This window comes from Pavona decussata, unplaced genomic scaffold (genome assembly GCF_977016875.1).
Source record: "Pavona decussata unplaced genomic scaffold, jaPavDecu1.1 SCAFFOLD_234, whole genome shotgun sequence".
Classification (NCBI taxonomy): Eukaryota; Metazoa; Cnidaria; class Anthozoa; order Scleractinia; family Agariciidae; genus Pavona; species Pavona decussata.
Window position 1 is genome coordinate 123337 of NW_028145639.1, and position 23782 is coordinate 147118.

Sequence of the window (23782 nt, forward strand, 5' to 3'; positions counted from 1 at the left end):
AAACAAAAACATCACTGGAGTAGTGAAAAATGCTTTTAAAAGCTGTCACTAAATTTCAGTGTATGATTGATAATACGAGCCACTAGAGATTAATGTATATTTGATCAAACTATTTTACTAGTAATTATGGAGTTAAACATCAAGTTAGAAGTCGGCGAAATTGAATGACTTTTAGGTAATAAAGTAGGAAATTAGTTTAAGCATACACAGTTTTGCTTTACGCAAGTCTATTCACAGTCGTAGCGTAACAGGAGCGAGTATTTTCCTTGACGAAATCAGCTAAGCAGTCAATAACTGCCCTGTAACATAATGATAGTGTATTTTTAATATGAGATTGTAAATATTTCAATTTACCTACATTGTGTAGATTCTCTGAAAAATGTTGTACAAATGGACTTTGGATGAAAGTGAATACTGAGGATTTTAAATGAGTGTTTTATTTACTTGAAGTAGGTAAGAAGTGATTGTTCTGTGATAGAACAATTCTCGAGCAGAGATTGCAAAATACTGTATATTGATTCGAAAGGGCGTTGCCTTATTCAACCATACCTTAGACTGCTCTATTCCCCCATCCCGCAAAAAAGAGGGTTGCAACAACACAGGGTGTGGTTGCACGATCTCCTGAGCCAGCGGCTCATGATAAAGCGCTTGAAAATTATCCAGATCGAATTGGAATTTGGACATGTTGGTTTGTTAGGAGAAGGGAAAACCGGAGTACCTTGTCATCCTCCCCTCCCCAACCCCCCGAGAGCTTGATTTTGGTTAGATGTCCCTGTATATTGCCTTTGCGCGACTTCTTCGTGAGTCCATGGGAAAGGAATTAGTTTTCTAGTGTTACGACACTTTGGCGAAGAAAACTTCAGATTTTCTTCAAAACTAAATCCCAATTTTTTGCAGGCGATTAAAGCCTTCCGAAAATATATCCACCAAAATGAACAGCTGGTAGGCCCGATTACCAGCCGTTGTTCGGGAAAATGAGCCCGCGCTCACCAATTCATTAAAATAACTAACAGAGCATCTTACAAAGAGTTCTGTCTCCAAATATTAATTTTAAACCACCAATCTATCGTTGATTCGCATGTTCTGTTATGCTGGGTACCAGAGGTTTTTTTCTCGCGCGCCGTGAACACTCGGGATCGGTCGGAGGCCGACGCCACGAGCGGGTCACAATACCGGTTCTGTTCAAAGTGTTACTAAAAATAGCCGACATATACCCCTTTCGAAAATGGATAACTAAACCGAGGATGGCTAAGTTTTAATTCATTACAATGAGAAAAAAATTACACTATTTCGGCTCCATTAAAGAATCATAGTCATATAATCAAATTGAATAAATGTTTTATTCGTTTTCTACTCTAAATTGTCGGATTGCTGTGGATTAAAGTACTGTACTTTAGCTGCTCGTTATCAAAAGACTTGAATTTGGAATCTGCATACATCACCTAATGATCTTGACTCAATAGATCACACACTTTGGTTCAATAGTTAAGACTAGAAGTGTTCTTTTGTCCATCTGAAATTATCCTTGATTGCCTCGTCCAATGGACAATCCGGTTAATATTTTCATTCTTTCACTTACTTGGAAATATTAACAACTCTTTCAATGAACGAAACCCGAAAAGCTCGGCTCAGAGCACAGATTTCCTGATGCCTTAATTTGCCATCTGCACCCAAGCTAACGATAGCGTTACGCCGGTAACAACCGTACCACACAGAAACATTGCAAAGCGAGTTTGCGCACCAGCCTATTAACCGCCTTTCGCTGTCTCTGTTGTTTCTAATTTACAACCTCACAAAGACACCTTTGACGGGAACGTATTCTCAGCCATCGGACAGGCTATCTTTTCTTTAACTTTTCTCTTAATCCCAATTTCCGCCCGACGGCCCGAGTTTTGCGATGTTTTTGTCTCTCAAGCCTGCTAACTTCGCTTGTTGTTCAATAATAAACGGAGGAAAGGAGTTTTTACATTTCAATCAAATTATTAGACACGCTGTTAAAAGCGCCACATTACAGCAAGTTTCCATTTCCAAATATATTCTGTGGATCCACGGCTTTCTTGATGCCCCGTAACATCTCAATTCCCACATCAGACACGGTCTGCGGTAGCCATTTCTTCCTAAGTTTGCCAACTCCGTGGTGATGAGACAAACTGCCGCCATTAGCGAGTACTTCATCCCTCGCGGCGCTCTCCACCTGATCATACAGCTCCAGGGGGTTGGTGAGCCCGTGGTAATTGAAGCCAAAATAAAAGTACACGCATGCGCCAGCGTCGTAGGTCTGCGTCACGCGGCACGTGGCGAGGGGCGGGTACTTGATTCCAAGCTCCGCGCATTTTCGTTTGAGCGCTTCCTTCACGTTGCGGCATAAATCGGAGACTCGATCCCAGGGGACGGAAGTTTCAAATGATTCGGCCAGGAAATGATGTTCAAACCCCAGGTCCCTGAGGTAGGCGATCACAAAGGTTAACATGTAACCTCTCTGGCCATTCTCTTCACCAGCAGGGATGCCGCGGAAGTTAGAAGCAATTTCGTAGATTCTTCTCTGTTGGTCAGCCACTTGCTGCTTGTCACCTTCAAACAACAGGGTAGCAACACACAACTGATGAGGATCAAAGCCTTTAAACTTGGTCAGGTACACAGCTTTCAGCCCATCAAGGAAGGACTTGAAATACGACCCACCCTCTGGCTTCAAAGCTTGTCCAAACATGAACTGTTCATTGTCCATCAAGCGAATCGAGGCCGGAGCACAGCGCTGCTTAGCTATCTCCCTCACACAGGCCACTCCGATGTCAAACGTGGGAAACACTATCGAGCCATACACTCTGCACTCGGGAAGCGGACGGATTCGCAGGCTCACTTCAGTGACAACTCCCAGTGTCCCCTCAGAACCCAGAATGACGTGATGAATATCCGGGCCTGTGGACATCCGGGGAACTTGGCAGCTTTTCTCCACAGTCCCGCGGGGTGTGACCATTCTGACGCGTACTAGAATGTCCTCAATATTACCATAGATGTTCTTTTTCATCCCAGAGGCGCGAGTAGCCACCCAGCCTCCCAGAGAACTGAACTCCAAGGAATCAGGCTCGTGCCCTACACAGAGGCCTCTAGCATTCAGCTGAAAACGAATTGAATATAAATATCAGTACCACATTATTTTTTTCGATCCCAAATCCAAAATCCAAAATTTATAAAGGAATATTGCTAAATCTTAGCCTAAATACTCCCTTGCTAATGCTCTCCTGGCTTGTCACGCAATCTTCTCTCCCTGAAGAAAAGATTGCGTGAAAAGCCAAAACAGCATCTGCGAGGGAGTCAAGCCAAGCTTCCAAAGGACCTCATAGGCTGGAGAAGGGGGGGGGGAAGGTATGTTCATCCCCACTGGGGTAAGCAATAAGCAGTAATATAATTTGTCACTAAAAAAGACTATTGAGAAATCAAAATAACAAAAACAAAAAAATATTGGGAAATCAATATTTTTTCAACAAACATATCAAAAAGTCCAAAGCCATGCTTTTGTAAATGGTACAACCTGTTTAATATCTAAAAATCATATTCACTATTGTCTGTTTCTGAAAAGTTCTGAAAGGAGAAATGATTAAAAAAAAAATTGCCCAACTATAAAACCTAAATTGACTACAGTAAGCAGTTTTAAGCCCTAAGCAGCTGATACTGACCTGCTTCTCCAGTTCTTGTCCAATAATTCCTGCCTCAATATGGGCCACCAAGTTTTCTTCATCAACCCAAAGGATCTTTTTCATCTCCGTCATGTCTAAGGAGACAATCATTCTTGTTTCCGTAACAGGACACTCAAGTGCATTCGAAACACTAGTTCCCCCTCCAAAAGGAATAACACAAACATTGTGTTCTACAGCCAGTCGCACTACTTCCTCAACATCCTTGTGGCAGCTCGGCCAGATGACAATATCAGGAATACGGTGAAGCATTCCATGCCGAAGCTCAAATATTTCGTGACAAGTGTGCCCATGACCATGGAAGAGCCTTGCATGGGGATCCAGAGTATACTGTGTCCCGGACTCTTTGACGCGGGTTAAAAAGGGTTGATTTATCTGCGCAGTTGGTAGGGTGCTAGGATCAGGAAGTGGTTTGGATGGTGAGCTGAGGCTTGTGTCTGAATGGCACTCTCTCCTGAACCATTCCACTAATTTGGGAAAAGTATGCCCTCCAAGTATGTAACGACTACCAGTGAATTGCGCCAGCCCATCCTTGATAATGAACTGTGAATCATTGTAGCCCCAGCCATTCCATTTGAGGATGTCTTGCCGTCCTGGATTCTTTTTCGGAGCATCAGTTGAGGTACCTGCACAATCCTGTGCTGCCGCACCCATTTTATTAGGCTGTTCTAGGTGACCAGCTATCAATTTTAGTCGCCTGTTGCTGCTCATGCTGCTGCCTTCTTGAGGGTAGCTGTTGGTATTCTATCAGAAAGATAACATACTATTTTGCTTACATTAAAGACAACCAAGTTACTCTCAGAACAAATTGATGTTAAAATTATCATTAAAAATACTCTCACTTCCAATTTTTCTTGGTAAAAGGAAGTAACATTTCAGTGTCAGGTGAAACAGGATTATGTACAATCAACTCTCGCCTTGCAGACACCTCGCTATTACGGACACCCTGATAATAAGGACAGCAGCTAAGTCCCCGGCAAAAATAGATTACAGACGTTTGACTGAAATAAATTCCCGCTATTACCGACTCTTGCTATTAGGGACACTAACTCGAGGTCCCGGGGGTGTCCGCAATAAAGGGCGTTGACTGTACTTTGCCACCTACTACAACTATTAAATTTCCTGTGAGCTGCCATTAACTTTCATCTGGAGAGCAGGGAAAGCACCGTGGTGAGAGCACTCGCCTCCCACCAATGTGGCCCTGATTTGATTCCCAGACTCGACATCATATGTGGGTTGAGTTAATTACTCATAGTTCGCGTCCTTGCTCCGAGAGGTTTCTCTCTAGGTGCTCTGGTTTTCCCCACTCCTCAAAAACCAACACTTCCAAACTTCAGTTCAATCTGGATTACTGTCAAGCACTTTATCATGAGCGAAATTGTCCAAGCACTCCTCAATGTTATTAACATTAAATTATTATTATGATTATCATCATCATCATCATCATCATTATCATCATTATTATTATTACCATTTTATCTGCGCACCTTACATATAACCGCAGGATATTTTGCAGATTACTGAATGCCAAATCCATAGAAGTCCTTTTATGCAATGGCTGCCATAACCATAACCGTCTGTATAATCAGCACTGATTATACATTTTTGGTTACCTATTAGTTGTTGTTATGACAGACATCTGACATTATAGGACTACTATGGATTCGGTGTTCGGCGTTCGACATTCGGCGTTCTGCAAAATACCCCTGCCATAGAAATAGATCCAGCATAAGACCTGGACTGAGCACTACGGTATCAAAATGTTGATTCTTTTCGACTGAGCAAAATGTCACTATTATGCCTGGATGATACAACAGCAATTATAGCACTTTTGCCTGTTTTAACTGAACCCCAATGGTCCTTTGAACACTGGTTTGGTCCACAGACTAGGTCCATGTACTGGGATGCGTTCACAAGGATGGTCCATGGACCCTGTACATGGTTTTGTACCACATTTGACAAGATTGAAACACAGTTTTCAAGATCACATTATAAGAACATTTACGGAAAAGAAAACATCCGGAGCAACTCACTGCTTAAACACACTGAACAACTCCCACTTGTTTAACAAAGACAAGAGTGCGATCAGTTCGAATCTCAATAAAGTGTGGTGTGACATCTACACTGCAAACGTTTCAACGCATTCCAGAACCAAAATATTACCAAAATATTCTTAATGAATTTCAGAACATCTAAACCGCAAAATATACTTATTTTGTTCTCCAAAAATCTCGAAATTATGCGGAGGTGCTAGCACAAAAAGTTGTACAAAGCGAAGCGCCTTCACCCGCTGTCACGATGAACACAACCACCGGTCAATATTGAGCTTATTTCTGTCCGATTTTAAAAACAACGTTACAAATATGATCTTTGGTTTACAAACGAGGTCTTACCTTATTAAAGGCAGTAATAATTGCACAACTCACGCCGAAATGCAAGCAAAAAATCAGGTGATCTCTGCGACTTTGTACGATGGATCACACCACATCAAGTGTTGCGAAACAAAACCGCGGTCAGCTGGGGCGAGGAGATTCCCACGTGCCGCAATTGGGATCTAAATATGGAGGCAAGTAGTGCAAAAGAAAAACACAAGCTTAGCAAGTCAAGCAATGTCAACTCACAGCATTCCCAAAAGGTCGGTAAAGGACATTTACACGCCATGCATTGTCTAAACAGAATGGAAGAGTTTAGGGCAGGCGAAATCCTTTGTGATGTCGTCCTTGAAAGTAGCGACGGAGCGCTTTTCAAAGTGCACAAACTCGTGTTGGCTTCGTATAGTACATATTTTCAGGCGATGTTCACCAATGAAATGCGAGAATCTCGGGAAGAAAAGGTCAAGATGTCTTTGGAATCGCGTGTATTGAAAGGTCTCGTCGAATTTGCTTACACTTGCAAAATGGAGCTGAAGTCCCTCTCGGATGCCAAAGCCATTTTAGTAGCTGCCAACATGTTGTTGTTTTAATAGCGGAGCAGAAACTATTTGCGTCGATTTTATTAGCAAAAGAATCAACGCAAAAAACTCTGTTGATATCATTACATTTGCTGAAATGATATCAAGTGAGGATTTGTCAAGAAAGGCATTTGAATTCATGGAAAATAATTTTGCAGAGTTAAGCTGTCAAAAAGGTAACTTTACAATGGGGGAGGGGGTAGACAAAATATGCATTCCCAATTGAACTAACTCAGCATTGCCTCATTCTCCTTTATCCCTGATAAAGTACTTTTTAAACTTTCAAATTGTTTCCATTTTGTTTTGCAGTGATGGGTCTGGTTTTTTTTATTATTATTATTATTTTTTATTTTTTTTTTTTGGTTGCATCGTTATAAATGGCAGGGGAGGGAAGGGATGTTTATGGGTACTCCCCAGAGTCAATAATTATGGAGTGTGCTGTTTGATTGACAAAAAGCCTTTTTCAGATCCAAATAGATATATTTTTTGTTTTTTTGTTTTTTGTTACTTCTTCTCAGACTATGCATGTTTTAAGTTCTTACCTTGTTTATTAAAAATTATGTATCTGGAGAGGGACAGCCAAGCACCCCTCCCTTTTCTCCTGTGTTCCTTACCAGAGGGTAGGAACCAGTAAAAATGAAAAAGAATTTTGCAATTTGATTTGTGTAATATGATGCAAGAGCAAAAGCGTACAGATTGACCAAGGGAGGGGAGAGACCACTAGTGCAGTGGTATAGAAACTGCCCTGTCCCTACCTCCCACTCTAGACTATCCTCCACATTTATGGACAGAGTATTTGTTTACTTGACGATCTGATCACTTTTATCAAATCCAGTGAGTTTGTGGGGCTAAAATTATTGTCCTTTTTTAAAGGTTTATTCAGTCCATTTAAGGTTACCTGGGACCTTCAGAGGTGTCTCGCGTCCAAGCGATGTAGCGCGTCCGGTTTAAACTGTAGATACCTGAACCCTTATATCAAAGCTTATAGAGCTGGCTATCCAACTAAACCAAGAATTTTGAAATAAAATGAATTGCCGAATTTTTAGCGCTGTTTTCTCGAATAAATTTTTTTCACTTGGAGGAGCCACTTCAAAGAGCTAAAACTCAAAAGGAATTTGTTCGTTTGCCTTCCAATTTGGACAGTAGCTAGTTTAACATAGAAACAACAAAAACGTGTCTGCGAATTTTTTCTTTCAAAATATTTTTTCTCCGAGAGTGATTTCAAAATTTTTTGTATGGTTTGATAGTCAGCTCTATAAGCTTTAATTTGATATAGGGGTTTAGGTATCTACAGTTTAAACTAGACGCGCTACATCGCTTAAACGCCAGACACCTCTGAAGGTCCCGGGTAACCTTAATGTAATAGAGATATATTTATTTTCTCAGTTCTCGTGGTTCTTCTGTAAGATGACAATAAAAAGACCAGACCAGAAAAAGTTCAGATGAAAAGTGGTGCAAAAATAGTTAATAATTACCCAAATAATCTTTTTTATGTCCTCATTTATTAAAACCAGATTTTATTCTTCTTTAGTTCATTTGCTGTAACTTACAATGATTATTTCTGAGCTCTAACAATATACAAAATACAGAGAACAAGGCATGATAAAATATACTTTTAAAAATGCATTGTAAAAACACTTGAATTGTCCACTAATAATACACATCTCATTTGAAAATATGGCTTACTTTTGGTGTCTGTATCTGCTTATTAGAAGAGTCCTCTGGATACAGGTTCATTTTATAGCAAACAAGAAGGAAAATTTGGGGACCCAAACTGGTGCCCGCTTACTGGTAAATATAGAGGTTATCTACTTAATATGAGGTCTGCTTAATACGGGGCTGTTTTCACATATGAAACATTTATAGGCAAATCAGATGACTTGGGCTGTGTGCTTTACCTCAACTTGTAGGCCTTAAAATTCCTAATGCTAAAAAAAAAATCTACTGGTTGGCCTTCATGATATGTAACGTATATCTTTGATTTTTTTCTTTTTGGTAGGATTTCTCTCCTTACCAGCAAATATCATGAAGCAACTTGTCTCTTCAGACAACTTAAACATTCAGAGCAATGAAGAAGGAGTTCTTAAATTTGTTTTGGCTTGGTTCAACCATGATCTGACCAACAGAAAGGAACATTATCCTGATGTCATGAAAAATGTACGACTTCCTCTTGTTCCAAGAAACCTTTTGATGGAAATTTTGGGATCTGAATTTGAACACCTCAAGCATTCAGGTGAGAGTCAGTTATGGGAAAAATTTTATTTTCCCTTCCAACTTTGATAAATTGCCCTTAATACTAAATGTAGAGAATCTGGTGATAAATTAAGGGAATTACTGTAACTTTCAAAAAACAAACTCTGAAGTTCCAGACTCCATAGTTACGTTTTTTGTCACTGTCAGGCATTGTAGAAGAATTTGAAAAAACGGCCTGTGTCCATTGGGCGTCAGCAGCGGCAGCAGTAGCAGTAGCAGTAGCAGTAGTAGCATTGGCAGTAGCAGTAATAGCAGCAGCAACAGTAGTAGTAACAGCAGCAGTAGTAGCAGTGGCAGCAGCAGTAGTGGAGGAGGAGTTTTCTTAGGGCTGGGAATGTTGTTCTGATGTTCGTTCTTTTGTCCTCTCAACCAACCATTTAAAACATTGCAAACGGTGCAGGTCACCCCAACGAATGAGTTGATAAAAGCAACCTGAAAACAGCCAGCCAATATTCCATTCATATCTAGCTAATTTGCTTGGTGCCTGAGCTCTAATGAAATCCTTGCATGGCCGTGCTGTGAATGATATGCTTGCAATGCACGCGCATATCCAAGGGTAATCGAACACCTTTAAATTTATTGTTGTAACATACAGATGGAGTAAAAAGCGAACCAGTTGGTTGAAGATGAAAATTCCCTTCTATCTTGCTTGGTCAAAGTGATTTATAGCTCTCTTGTTGTTAACTTGAGGCCGTAATAAAGTCGGCCCTACTCTGACACCTCCGCTGTACCGATGTTTCATTTCATCTTTGGCCCAAGCTTGAAAATCTGGTCCCTTTGATTTTGCCTTCCTCTGGCCTACTCGGGGTGAACGCTTCCCGTCTCTTGTTCATTAACCCTTTAAGCCCCGATAGTGCCATATGGCACAAGATGCAATTACATGCTCAATATTCAGTCAATTTGCGTGAAATTTGCACAACTAAAAGATCTTGGAAAGATCTGCACATGGAAGGCATAATATCATGCCCCCCTTCTATACAAGACTTGATTTACCACCCCTGCAACTTTTGGAACTTTTTATCTTTGTACTTTTTAGGCCAAGTTAATATCTGACAACAACCAATGCACTGAGAGCTGCAAATTAAGCTACAGTTTAGGGACATACCCAATCTGTACAAGGAACAGGAAAATTTTAAACGTTTTTATTTTTTTCATTTTGGGCACTTGTCAATTCAATCTGTGACCTCCTCCATTTCTTTTGGTGTGATTTATAGCATACCCCAGAAAACACCTTTCACATGTGGTCTCCTGGTTTATAGTTACCGAGTTAGAAAAATATGGCATTTCCCTCGGGGCTTAAAGGGTTAAGGCCTTCAGAATACAATTATCTCCAGCGTCTCTTCTTTAGGAGGCCTCGAACAAGCATAGCTGGATCACTGTCACGAGGTACGCTTGTGAGAAGGAGTGCCTAGGCTGATGAAATGGAATGGAGATGTGATCCTTCTGTAGGGGCGTGGCATTCCTCCAAACAGCAGCTCATTGACATGCTGTTGTGGCAGCTTAGTCATTAATATTTGACACGGAATACGTTTTTTCGGTGGTCCCTCCACAGGTGCCATTTCCAGAACTGCTATACCGCCAGTTTTTTGACAAGACACCACTGTATTGATAGCAGCAACGACTGTACAATCTCCCACTGGCGTCTGTTATTTGTGTCAATACCCAAAGGACTGAAATAAAAGCTGCGTAGAAGACTGAATTAAGTTGGTAGGTCTACGCATTAGTTATCTATCGGCCCTCGTCATGAACCTCATGTAAGCGCTCTTTCCAATATTGCTTTAAGAAATGAAAAATTGTCCGTTCTCTTTTTAAGAATAACAAATGGGTTGCTGAAAGGGTAAATTGACCAGGCTTCCCATGTAGCAATAGGCTACCCTTCTGGGGATGAGTAAAGGAAAGCGGAAGCAAAGAAGAAGAAGTCTCGGCGTTGTTTTGCGCGATGCAAGATCTAATGGCTCGTTTTAAATGCATAGTGACAATTGTATCATTGATCGCAGTCAGAGTTACCTACCGCGACTGTTTGGAGTCTGACAATTGTTCCACTGAAGAGAGCTGCTATAATTTTCTTTGTGTGCCCGGATCAAGTTGTGTCGGACGGGACTGTTCAAACGATGGGCAGTGTGGCACCGGTGAACGTTGCTGTGAGCACAAATGTTCCTTAGACCCGTGCAATTCGTGCTCGTCTAGTGATGATTGTGGTAGTGATACCGAGGATTTGATATGCTGCAATAAAGCATGTGTCAGTCACTTGGTCTGACTGTGATGGATCGTTGTGTTCAACAGACTGACTGTTCAAATATATGTTTCATATATTTACATTCATTTATTCATCCTTCACGGTTATATCACGAACTCACAATATGACCAGTTCCCAGTTGGCTTGATAGCTCAGTTAGTAGAGCACTGTACCGGCATCGCAGAGGTCATGTGGGAACCCCGTTCAAGCCTGAATTTTTTTCAGGCCTTCTTTTCGCAACTGCTTAAGTTGCGTAGTAACTGTGAGGATCTTTCTTCTTTTTGATCTTTCATCCGCAGTTCAAATATATGTTTCATATATTTACATTTATTTATTCATCCTTCACGGGTATATTACGAACTCTCAATATGACCAGCTCCCAGTTGGCTTGATAGCTCAGTTGGTAGAGCACTGCACCGGCATCACAGAGGTCATGGGTTCGAATCCCGTTCAAGCCTGAATTTTTTCAGGCCTTCTTTTCGCAACTGCTTAAGTTGTAGTAACTGCAAGGATCTTTCTTCTATTTGATCTTTCATCCGCAGTTCAAGTATATGTCTCATATATTTACATTTAATTAGACTCTGACTGTGATGGACTAGATTGTTGTGGAGGATGGTGCACATACAACTGGGACGACACAGCTGTTGACTGCACTGATAACACTCCTTTATATCTTAGCTTGATGTGTGGTTGCACAGTCATCATTGTATTTTGCTTGGCCTCCTCTTCGTCTGCCGTTGGAAGCGTAATGGAGGCACGTGTGACATCACGCGCACTCGGATAGTAGTGGCTACTTCTGAAACCGTCTCTTGCAATAATTGCATCATCCTGTAAATGTTATGTCCAGTAGCGTTGAAGTTATATCCTTTAAGGATCTTGGGGGCATTGGACGATAATTCCGAGGGGATAACGGTTATACCATCGGAATTATCGTCCAATCCCCCAAAAGGACGTGTTAGTCGATGCTTTTTTGCTGTCCATAGCTGCACGTATTTTAATGATCGCTAGTGGTCAGGTAGCTTTGTGAACTGCTGAATCTACTGACATTTGTAAACCGAAAATAAGTCGTATCTTACACCATTGCATATATTTTTATACTTTTCTTTTCTCTACCAATTGTGTGTTAGTGACAGTCTTTGCTAAGATTTGTGGTTATTTTCAGTTTAGGATATTCTAATCTAAAATGAATGAAAATAAAGTTGCAGATAAGGCATCTAATTCCTCTGCACGATGACTCAGGATTGAAACATTAACTTGAGGCTTTTATTTCTCAGTTTCTTTTGGCCTTTGTCTTATCTCAATTTTGGCCTTCTCCAGGTGGTCATTGGTTCTTAACCGGGCAACGAACAGATTGTCATTTCAGGAAATGTGTATTGGCATTCGAAAAGTCAAGGTTCTGGCACGTTGTACTTTTAATTTAGGGTTTTGAGACTTTTCAAGAACAACAGCAACAACAACAATCTTTATTTTTACTCTTATCTTGCCTTTGTACTCATTGCAAAAAAAAATACAAATATTGAAAAAGGTTTTTTCTAACACAATGTATAGAAATGGCTATACCGTAATAAAGTTGTTGTTGTTGTTAAAGTTACGCCCGATTTCCTTGAGGCTGAGATTCCACTAACAAACACTGATCAGCATGTCGATCGAAATCTTGTTCAACGTTGAGTTGACTTCTGCACAGGTAAATCAGCCTTGTGTGTTGCATGATGTGAAGAACACGACAAAACGTCTCGTATTCCTTCAGTTTTTTTTTTCTCTGATGACCCGGGTTCCTTTCATCTTACTGATGATCCTTGAAACCGAAAAAAAGTCAGGAAAAAAGGCTAGAGTTGCAAGCTGTCTCGAAATAAAAAGCGGCCCTTTTCTCACTAAATGAAGAGTTCTATTTCATTTGCTTCTGTTCCGTTTTCATGTGTCTTCATTGAAGAATTTTCTGGAAGAGTTTCACGGAAAATATGTTGAACTTTGTATTGAGAGTGACGTGCGACCGGCGCATTTCAGTAACGCCATCATGGCTGTCAGGGGCGATTAGAATTCTGGGAAACAGCGAGTTTCGCTTTCGTAGCTTTGTGAAGGAAGCGCTCATTTATCATGGCGGCACCTTCCACGATTCAAGATTTGAAAGTTCGTCTTAGGTGGGTGATGATTTCCCTGCTAGCTTCTTCAGTCCGACTTGTCCATTCTACGTCAGTGATAGGGTGTTCAACAACAGCAGATTGTAGTAAAAGCCAAACCGGCTTGCTGCAATGGTTATTGTATCGACGGATCAAATTGTCTTGGCCAAAGCTGTTTTGGCCAGAGTTCAGACTGTGCTAGTAGTGAAAGCTGTTGCGAACCGTCTGGTATATGCGTTGATGGTTTGAGTTGTTTAGGTCGAACCTGTCAACCCTTGCCTATGGTGCTCGCTACTGTTCCGGTGGAGAAAGCTGCTGTAATGGGAAGCGCATCAGTGGCAGTATTTGCATTGGCTCATCTTGTTCCACCGACTCTGACTGTGCTCATCAAAACGTAGAGTTTTGTTGTCGTGGTACTTGTTCTTATACCTCTGGTTGCGTCCCTGTTTCCATCATAGTTGTGGGCTTTTGTGCTGATAGTTGGCTTGATCGCCATGTATTTTTACTTCTGTCGTGGCCGGAAATCAGGAACATTGTTGGTTGTGTCATCTGCACGCTCGTACGGTACTGCCACAAGTGCAGAGTGAACCGTACGCGCCAAAGCTTTATATTTGTGCGCGGACATTACCACCAGCTGCACAGACTGCTCAGGAAGAAGTTACTTAGAAATTAACTGTTGTTACTGCGGTAGTAAAGTGAAAGACTAAAAAAATTTATCACATGCTAAAGATGCTCTAATATCTCAACGTTCACCTCGGTGAGTGTACATGAACCAATATTTTGGACATTGTGTATAAAGGTATATACCTTCTAAAGGTTTGCTTGTCTTTTTAACATTGTGTACGTAGAATTTGTTCTGTTAGACTTACGTTACATTATCCTGGTCTATTCTATGATGTCAAACCTGGGAATTACGCTCACTGAACACGAAGCCGTATTCGAAGGTTGGAGAAGGTTAGCACTTGAAATTTTCTCAGTTTAATTTCGAAACCTAACTTACGCAAATTTACGCCCTCTATTAAGAAAAAGAACGACACATTTGATTTTAAAATAAGACACGTTTTGATCGTCGGCAGTCGTAAGTAAAGTGACAGCAGATTCGAATTTATAATAAAGGTGTGTAGCAATAAAACTACAAGTATTTAGAAAGTTAAAAGATAGCTCTAAGTAGCAAAGGAAAACAGAGGAATAATAAAACTGGCAAAAAGCAGAATGCGAAAGGGATTAATTAAAGTGAAATGGTCAAATTAACATGACAGAGCTGTTTATTTAACATCGGTTTTTCCAAATCAATGTGCAGGGATCCTCAGTGATCCGTCTTTGGAATTTGGTTTTCCCATGATCAAGAATTGAGAAATATACAGATCCAGATGTTGGAAAATATGAGAGGCCCTGTCCCTAGTTAAATGTTCCCGAATACTCGTCATGAGATGGCGGCCGGTTTCGCCAACCGTAACAAGCACGACATCTTGTAAACAAAATGTGAAATAAACTTAACAGGCACGGAGTCCTTCACACTAATCAGTTTACGGATCTTGAAAGATGAAAAAATCAACGTAATGTCAAGATGGTTATAGTAACGTGTAGCTAGTTCACATAACCTGTTCTTTGCTGTGTTATAAAAGGAACATGCTTACATAGGGTAATTTAAAGTAATGAGTAGTACAAGATGGGAAGGGAGAATCCGGAGAGCGTTGTGGGGAGGTTTTGGTCTTAGTGATGTACTGTTTGATGACCCTCTCTGTAATGTGAGTATGAAAGGTTTTTACGTGGGATCAGGATGCGTTTTTTGATGTCTTCATGAAAGCCCAGCCCAGTGTTGTTAATCTTATAGGGTGTATCAACTAGGGTCCTGGTAAGCCCCAGTTTGTAAGATAGGGGGATAAAACTAAAATAGCTAACAAGCCAGTGAAAGTTTTCTTGCGGTAAACCGTAGTAGCAGGAGGTTGAGGATGACTATTGTCAATCAGAACATCCAGAAAAGGTATTCTTTTATCGAACCCCTTCTCCATAGTAAGTTCCTTGAGGTTACCTCCGTACAACATGAAGGAAAAAAACCAAGAGAGGGACTTAGTACGAAGGGAGAGGGAAGATATTCAGAAGACATTCACTGTGTATTAAGGGGGTCACTCAGTTTGTAAAAGAGCTGTGTCGCTGCATCGGTAGGGAAAGTGAAAGCAAATATTTGGTTGAGTTTATCAACTGAGTTGATTAGATAAATGGCATACGCTCTGATGAAGGGCTGATGTTCAAAACGTCAGCTTTACAGAAGGAGGAAGTCTGGCTCAGCGGTTAGGGCGCCGGATTTGAAATACGGAGGTCCCTGGTTCAAGACCCCTCCTCAACTGGTTTGGCTTCTGCCTGTTGGGATTTTTAACCTGTCATGTTCAATTGAATTTTTTTCCCGTTATTTCTGAGTGGTGTGCCTTTAGACTAGCTTTGGGGAGCAGGGATGGCGCAGTGCTGAGAGCACTCGCCTCCCACCAATGTGGCCCTGGTTCGATTCCCGGACTGTTAAGTGTCACCCTCGTTAAACAAAGTCGATTTATTTATTTATTTATTTATTTATTTATTTATTTATTTATTTATTTATTTATTTATTTACTTATTTATTTATTTATTTATTTATTTATTTGGTTAGCTAACCGCATTTCCACAATAAAAAAGCATTTTTTATTTGACTCTATTTGCAGGTTGTGAAACTCTTCTGGAAGAGATAAACACTTACCAGCTGCAGCCAGAGAAGAGAGCTGTGATTCAGACACCACGAACACACCCAAGGAACAGAACTCCGAAAAAACTATATATTGTAGGTGGCCTGTCAGGATTTGACAGCCCTGACAGGTATTTAAACAGAGCGGATTCCTTTTACTTAGGAGATGAAACAGAATGGCAGCAAATGGCATCAATCCATGTGGCACGAGAATCTGCAGGTATGAGTAGCAATGAGCTGATGGAAAACTGCCGAGGGTGTCAATCAAAGTCCAGCCCAATCTCCAGTACCTGTTTTTTCGAACGTGCATTAACATTCTTTGTCTTAGCCTGCGTATAGGCGAACAAGCAGCGAAACCGCGAAGGGAATGGGGAAAAGGGGGTTTGAAATCCGCTATTTTCTCACGGCTTACGCTTATGGCGAACCTCCGAGCTGCCACGAAAACTTTATATTCGCAAGTGTACAATTCTCCCAGCTACGTAGGCAGTGCTCGTCTTCTCCAAAAGCGTGTTTTTTTGTTTTGTTTTTGTTTTTGTTTTTTTTTTTGTTTTTTAATGTAAGCTCGGTAGTACGACGCGATCAAAACGTAGAACAAAACTAATTTCCTGCAATCCACATTATAAGCTCTTGAAGAAATTCATTAGGCTAGATAAGTGAACAGTCGATTTAAAAGTTCTTACATATGGACACAAGTGATCTTCACCCCCAAACCAGGGGGGAGCGGGCGTCTACAGAGTGACTTTGCGCATTTATCGCAATAATCAACACCTTCAAAAGCCTATTTAAGGCTTCTGACACTTTTCATGCTTTTCAAGTTTTGATAAAGATGGCTGACAGTCATCGAAACTGTCAGCATTAATAAGACATTAATATAAGACTGGCTATGTTGTAAGAACTTTTAAATCCGCATTATAAGCTATACAAATGAATATAAAGTTGAGGCAAAACCTGGATTAGTTCAATACTGCTTCAAGCAAACAGGCTCACTAGTCAGAGAAAGCTGGGAATGAATTATTATAGTGAATGGCTATATATATTTCAACCGCTGGTGCAAAAGGTTCTTAAAAGTGTGTTAACCAACGATCTCCATCAATAGTAGCTACCACAGATGACACTTTGTCTGCCTGCATTCTTTTTCCCTCCGCCACAACGTCGCCATCTTCCATTTCGGAAAGGGTTGCAGTTTTCACCTTTAGAATTCTCGTTTTCTCTGACTATCAAGAATCCCATACAGGTTGACACAATGCATCAATGTGCTTGTTCATGACCATTGTGTGACCCAAGTCCAATAGAGGTGCTGTCTTGTCTACTACAATCTTGTTCATTATGCATTGTTGCTGGGAAGCTCAGCAGAGATCTCAGCATAAATTCTACTTTTTGTGTGGAGTAATCAGTGTTTAAGGTAGAAAAGTAATCTGTTTGCAATTATAACAGAACATTTCACTTATTCTGCACTTTCCTTACAGCTGTGGTCCAGCTCAACAATCTCATCTATGTCATGGGTGGGGTCAGCTTCAATGCAAACCTCAGTTCTGTGGAGTGCTACAACCCTCAGCTGAATTCCTGGACAGAAATGCCGTCGCTTAACTACTGCAAGGGACAGGTAGCTGGTACTGTCCTCAATGGGTGTATCTATGTGATTGGTGGAAGCGATGATCTCCTTAGGGAAGGTCTCAAGACCGTAGAGAAATACAATCCATTTACCAATAAATGGGAGGCAGTATCGCCCATGCGGGTGGGTAGAGGAGCTCTAGGTAAGCGTTGGGTATCAAGGCTGTGCTTTTTGGAACAATCAAAGTGCTACCGAACCATATTTCTCCACTTTCGCCATATAAAATGGTCTGTTGTATTTGACCAAACTCATTAGTACTTGATAAACTCGAAGATTACATGATAACATTCTTTGAGAAAGAATTCCGCTACTCGCGACGTGCAAGATAAATTCCGCTACATTTAGAAATAATGTTCCAGAGTTCCTTCGAGAGTCACACTCAAAAACAAGAATCTATCCGAGAAATCTGATCACAAATGATCACGTGCGATTTTGACTAGTTCCAGTTCCTACTCGTTTCCAACATGGTCATTGGTAATGATAGTGTGTGTGTGTGTTTCTGGAGTGAGTACCAAGGAACCATTCGTTTTCTGGCGAGGAATAATAAAGCAAAACTAATCCTTGTTATTTTTCCATAGGTGTCGCCAAACTTGGTGGGAAGATCTACGCTTGCGGAGGAGCGAACTTTAATTTTGCATTCTCCTCAGTTGAAGTGTATGATCCACAAAAGAACCGCTGGTCACCCGGTGCACCTATGAAGCGACCGCGGGCTTTTCACGACGTGGTTCCAGTGCGTGGTTTTCTGTACGCGCTGGGTGGCGCTGAAATGCAGAACGGTGAACTTTCAAACATTCAAGCTTCGGCGGAGAGGTTCTGCCTTCTTACAAATCAATGGACGGTTATCAAATCTCTGTATTTGCCTTGCTGGGGAGTCGGGGCGGCCGTTAACGAAAGATCACGTGACCAAGAGACGGACGTTTACATCGTAGGTCAGTTTCACACAGACTCGGGTTTTGCAGCAGTAGCCAGGCTTTGTGTTGGTGATGATGAGTCTCACTTGCTAACACATATTCCGTATTTTGACGAGCCGTCGCCAAGGATACAGGCAGGAGTTGTAATTATGCCTTAAGGTTTGATTTCGTACATGTTTAGGAACCAGTATCTCGCTTCCCATGTGCGCTACCATCTGCGTATTCTACAAGTTATATGTTAAGAGCTTACGGTATTTGCGTCCCAAACAAACAACAATCTAGAAGTTGAATATACGGAAATGCTTGACAAACTTAAAACCGACCAGTCGCCTACTTGCAGATTTTGTCCGCTCAAAATCTACTCCTTCAAAACGTCATTAACATAATTTTTTTTATTTTTTTATTTTATTACAATTTAATGGCAAAAAAGAAGTTCATACAGTGAATTAAATAGGAGTGGTAACATAAAATAAGTTATATAAGTTAATTGAGAGAAAAAGAGAAAAGAAAGCGGAGAGAGCGATAAAGAGAGTAGGGTGAGAGGAAGAAAAAGCGAGAGAGAGAGAGAAAGAAGATAAACAGAGCCGTAAGGATAGCCTACAAAAGAGTCGGAGACCCCATACAAGGCAGACCACCTAAAGAAACCCTCCCAAGAACCGTTATAATTTAAAAATAAAAATGTAACTAAATAAAAATTATTACAATAGTTGATCTCTAAAAGCGCGGACGTAGAAGCTTGAGGACTTGATTATAATTCGAAAACAAAGACTTTAAAGGCGATCAGTTAAAATTCAACACACGTTTTCGATGTGGTCAGTCTCACCATAGTTTGTAGAGCCCTCTACAAACTCGCTAACCGTATGGTCTCACTTTTTAGCGCAAAAATCGAGTGAGATCTGGGTGCGAGGTCCGCGCCTGAAACTTACCAGGCAAGCTCCCCACCCCCCACCCCTTCACCTTCCTCCTATTGTAATTATAGGTAAAGCAAAGTTTGAATGCCATCATGTTGATACGTGACCATGACCAGTTGTGTTGTTTGTTTTTGCTCTTCTTGGAACCGCGTGAATCCCTTCTTCCCTGCTTGAATTCAAAATTCACGGAAGCTGAAACAACTTGTGCTTTTTTGCAGTAATGCATGGACGATAATGTTTCCATGAGAGAAACGCATTTAGTGGACGTGGAATCAAGTTCATGTAGAATATGAAACATCAACAAAGGCGTTAAAACACGAAGTCCAAGCTTTTTAAACCTTGTCTCGGGGAATCCAAACTTTGGGAAAAGTTGCTCTCGTCCGCCAGTTTGAAGATAGCCACGGTCTTAGTTTAAAATCATGATGGAGGTCCCGTGATTGGCTTTTAAAATAGTCCGAAATTTTTAGCCCCCCTCCCTCTCTTTCCTCTACAGAGGCTTCTTATGCGCTCGAGCGGAGAATGTAGACTGGGAAACTGAACGAATAAACACACCCTGCGCGGCGCCTATTTCTCTTCCGTTTCAGATGTTTTTGTTCAGAAGTTCAAGCGGAGAAGAGAGAGCATTCAACCACATTAAAAACGTTTTCAGACCACAACCGACTTCCATTTTCTAAGATTCCGTCACCGGGCTATATATAAAATTCATTTGATGTTTATATTTGGGTATTGAGTTAAAAGTTCCTGTTCAGCAAAGTGAGTAATAAGGAACTTTTATAATTCCCAGTGTAAAGTTTTTAAAGTAATTTGAATATATTATTTTTCTGTTTTAAGTACACAGCTATTCAGTTGTGTACTTGGATAGTAGAATGATGTTTATAGTGTAAATATTTACGTGTTCCGTTAGAATTCTTGGAAGTAATTTGAATTAATTACAATAACAAATTATCCAGAGCGCTTTAAGTGCTCCGACTTTGTTTCAGCAATTAACGTTTATAGTTTGATGGAAGGTTACAATTCCATCAAAGAAAGATAAATTACTTTCAATGTTTGTACAATAAAGAGTTATAGAATATTTATAAACAAGTTCGAAGTGGGAGGACGAAAAATCTTCTACCGCGGAAAAATCCTGTATAAGCGAATTTTTCCATCGTAAACCGTTTCAATTCTGAATTCTCACACTTGGCCTATCACATGAGTGTTTCAGTTCTTCAGTAAGGACTTCCTAGTTACCTTTGTTATCAGTAAAATTAATCATACAAAACGGGGTTCATTTGTTCCTATGGGGTTTACGGGAACAAGGCTTTTGACCAATCTGTGGCTTTAATAAGATGCACTTTTTCTAAGAATTTTAATATGTGCACCACTTGCCGCAAGCTATGCGTTGATAGATCGTGCAAAAAAGCATTAAATGCTTGGTATATTTATATCCTGATTTTGATACTTGTAACACTTCCTTGCTTCTTTTGTAAATATTTCTAAACAATGTTGAAATAAACTTGACTGGACTTGGCTTGAATTCTAGAACGTCGTTCTAAAATTGATAAATATGAATATATTAAATAAACAAATTTGTTCTTCCAGGGATGCAATAGTCGGGCCGCTGTAATTAAAACGTGTTTATATTGTTACTCTTTTCTTTTTGCCATGATCTTTTCCGTTTTACAAGGACTTCAATAAAATGCTCCAGCAGTGTCATTAGATATTCCGTGTTTCGCAATTTAAACGTCCGTGTGATGAGGTCATAAAAGCGGGTTGTTTTTTCCTCGTAATGAATTATGCTTCACACGTTGCTTCACTATTTGTTCATCAATATGCTAGTCTGAAAATCGATACAGTCGTTTGATCTCAGTTTTGAAGCGAGGAAAGCGGTTTTATTCCAACATTAGAATTCTGAGAAACTTTTGACCACTTCGCGTGACTTCTCTTTCTCAGAAAACGGAACTAAAATTATCACGATTCCTAGAAACGACTTCCGGTGTATTTCTCTGTTACATCGAAATATGTTCTGCGGCTTATATTGAATTTCAAACTTGCTTAAGCTTGGTAACTTTCTGCTGATCGAAAAAACCAGGGCAAATGTTACAGGGAAGCAAAGATAAACGTCAGTTGCATCGTATAGTGCCCAGGAAAGCGATGGAAATAGATTATGTCAACGACATCAAATGCTTCTTCTTCATCAACGTATTTTGACAACGTTTTAGAGACATTACAGACAAGTGGGTTTTACTGGGGAGCAATAAACTCTAATCAATCAAAAAGTTTATTGAAGCACCAGAAGGTTGGGACTTTCCTTGTGAGAGCAAGCTCGGATCCTAAACATTTATTCACGTTGAGTTTAAAGACAGAATCCGGGGTGACGAATATTCGGATCGTCATGTGTGATGGAAATTTTTCGTTGGACCAAAACCAAAACAATGGGACTACAACTCGTGCAGCAAGTCAGCAAGGTTCACTGAGGTTTGACTGCGTCGTGAAAATGCTGTTTTATTATATGCTCGTGGCAAAGCGGACTTCTCAACAGAATTCTTCAGGTACAAGAACGCGTGACAATAGAGCAGTGTTACGTCTGGTGGCCCCATTATATAAAGAAGTTTCTAGTCTACAGCACTTGTGTCGAAGAACGCTAAATCGCCTTGTAATAGGAGAAGGGGTGCACAAACTGCCCGTTCCACCGAAACTCAAAATTTACTTGAGGAGATATCAGTATCCTTTATAGCAATGTGGGAAAAGTTGTGGAAAAATTATCAGACAATGGAGTATAATTTTTCGAGTCGTAGTTTCGGCCAAAGAAGCGACCGGCTTTTTCCGAGAAAAGTGGGAGGTGTACATGCCATGATCAAATTGAAAGTGTGCAACTATTCTCTTCTATAATTTTACGTTTTCTCAAAGAGGAAAGAATACTAACATTTTGATAAACTAATTAAGATATGCCTTTCTGTAAATACTAAGTACTGAGTACTAACGGAATATAACTATTTATTGCAGAAATATTAAAATATATTTTTTTATCACACTGGTGAAAGGCGATGCCCTCAGCAACTAGAGTGCATCCCTTAATTCTTAGAAACTTCAAGTTTAGACAAAAGTGCTTTTAATAACTTGTAAATATAAAATACTACTATAACGAGGGTTCCAATTGTAAAACCAATTCACAGCCTAATTAGAAGAACTCCATCGTAAAAAAGTTATATTTTGAACAAGTTTAAGTTCAGTTATTCATCATTTGTAGAGATTCTAAGAGATATGACCAAGAATTCGTCATTCAGTCACACTGCACATTTAAGCGTGTTTAAGTGCTTAAAAGCATAGACTTTTCCGCGAAGTTGATATGAAGTTCAAATATTCTAACTGCATTCATCAGGTTAATTTAATGTTTGTAGACTGCCTTCGTTACGTTAATTGCGTTTTCAATCGATGCAACTCTTTAAACTCTTTTAAGAGTTTGTTTAATGTCGAAATGACTTCAAATCCTGTTAAGTTATGCAGTTTTCTTAAAGTCTATCCATTTTGTGATCATGCGAAATATTTCCTGAGCGCCTTGTAAAGTTCCTGGGGAAATCCCCGACATCCGTCCAACCAATCAGCTTGCTCTAACATAGCGATGATGTAATTACTTGGAAAAAGACGGCATAATTAATTGCGCCGTTGGTAATCACACTGAATTTTTTTTTTTTTTTTTTTAAGGAATGCGTTTAATTTGGGACGAGTGACCATAAACCTGTCTGAATTTCGGGTGAAGAAGCCAAGAAATTTGTCCGAAAATTGTTCTTTCTAGTTTAATAAACTTCAGAATTGATTAATGCGTTTGAAATTTTGGGGGAATAGTGCTAGTTTGCATCATATAGATGGACATTACGGCGCCCTACTGACATATTGGCATATCGACCTATCTGAGAGGCTGCCAATCTTTGTGCGATATATCAATACTACAAAGACTGTTGAGTATACATGTCTGCACAAACACAGTTTTCGTGGAAAAAACGACTTATGGCCGTTATCCTGGCTACAGTGCAAACAACTTGGAATAGGCCTTGGAATGTTTTACATCGAAGCATTGGAAGATGGATTAACGACACAGACGGGAGTTTTGCCGCGCGCTCGTTCTCGCATGCAATGAGTAAATAGAGGCTTGTGCGGATTGGCACATCGCCTTGGGTGGCATGCAGACTGACCAGCCGATTAATCTTACAACGTCTTCCCTTTTTTCCTAGAAGTGAGTGTTTTCACGCGCATTCTGGGGAATGTAGGGGGGGGGGGGGGAGACAAGCTATCGTGTGCGGACTCATTGTAGAAGTAATCCCTGCCTCCGCAATTTTTATCAGCTTCTCATGTGTTTGTGTGCAAGGACTGAATTCGGGGAGATAGAGTCAGGAAGCACGCTTTCCTC

The 23782-nt window shown here is 40.4% G+C and overlaps 3 protein-coding genes and 1 pseudogene across 5 annotated transcripts; 3 read left to right on the forward strand and 1 right to left on the reverse strand.

Annotated features, from left to right (window-relative positions):
• Positions 1–1321: 1321 nt before the first annotated feature.
• Positions 1322–6217, reverse strand: LOC146457959 (alkyldihydroxyacetonephosphate synthase, peroxisomal-like). 2 transcript variants are annotated; one of them, XM_085091322.1, is made up of 4 exons: positions 6086–6216; positions 4346–4436; positions 3675–4294; positions 1322–3115 (listed from the first exon to the last, which is right to left on the reverse strand). In XM_085091322.1, exons 2-4 carry the CDS (start codon positions 4401–4403, stop codon positions 2009–2011), a joined length of 1785 nt encoding a protein of 594 aa, XP_084947448.1. In that variant the 5' UTR covers positions 4404–4436; positions 6086–6216; the 3' UTR covers positions 1322–2008. The 2 variants fall into 2 exon arrangements, with proteins under 2 accessions (XP_084947448.1, XP_084947447.1); XM_085091321.1 differs by having other exon boundaries at positions 3675–4436; positions 6086–6217.
• Positions 6218–6236: 19 nt separating this feature from the next.
• Positions 6237–23191, forward strand: LOC146457960 (kelch-like protein 12; annotated as a pseudogene). The gene is made up of 5 exons (XR_014858337.1): positions 6237–6818; positions 8642–8875; positions 15942–16181; positions 17428–17715; positions 18152–23191. The product of XR_014858337.1 is annotated as a kelch-like protein 12 (transcript).
• Positions 10178–15838, forward strand: LOC146457961 (uncharacterized). Its single transcript, XM_085091366.1, has 2 exons — positions 10178–11134; positions 13332–15838. The coding sequence occupies exons 1-2, from the start codon at positions 10835–10837 to the stop codon at positions 13644–13646; spliced, it is 615 nt and encodes a 204-aa protein (XP_084947492.1). The 5' UTR covers positions 10178–10834; the 3' UTR covers positions 13647–15838.
• LOC146457962 (suppressor of cytokine signaling 3-like) lies at positions 21542–23191 on the forward strand. The gene has a single exon (XM_085091324.1). It carries the CDS (start codon positions 21542–21544, stop codon positions 22109–22111), a length of 570 nt encoding a protein of 189 aa, XP_084947450.1. The 3' UTR covers positions 22112–23191.
• Positions 23192–23782: the final 591 nt, after the last annotated feature.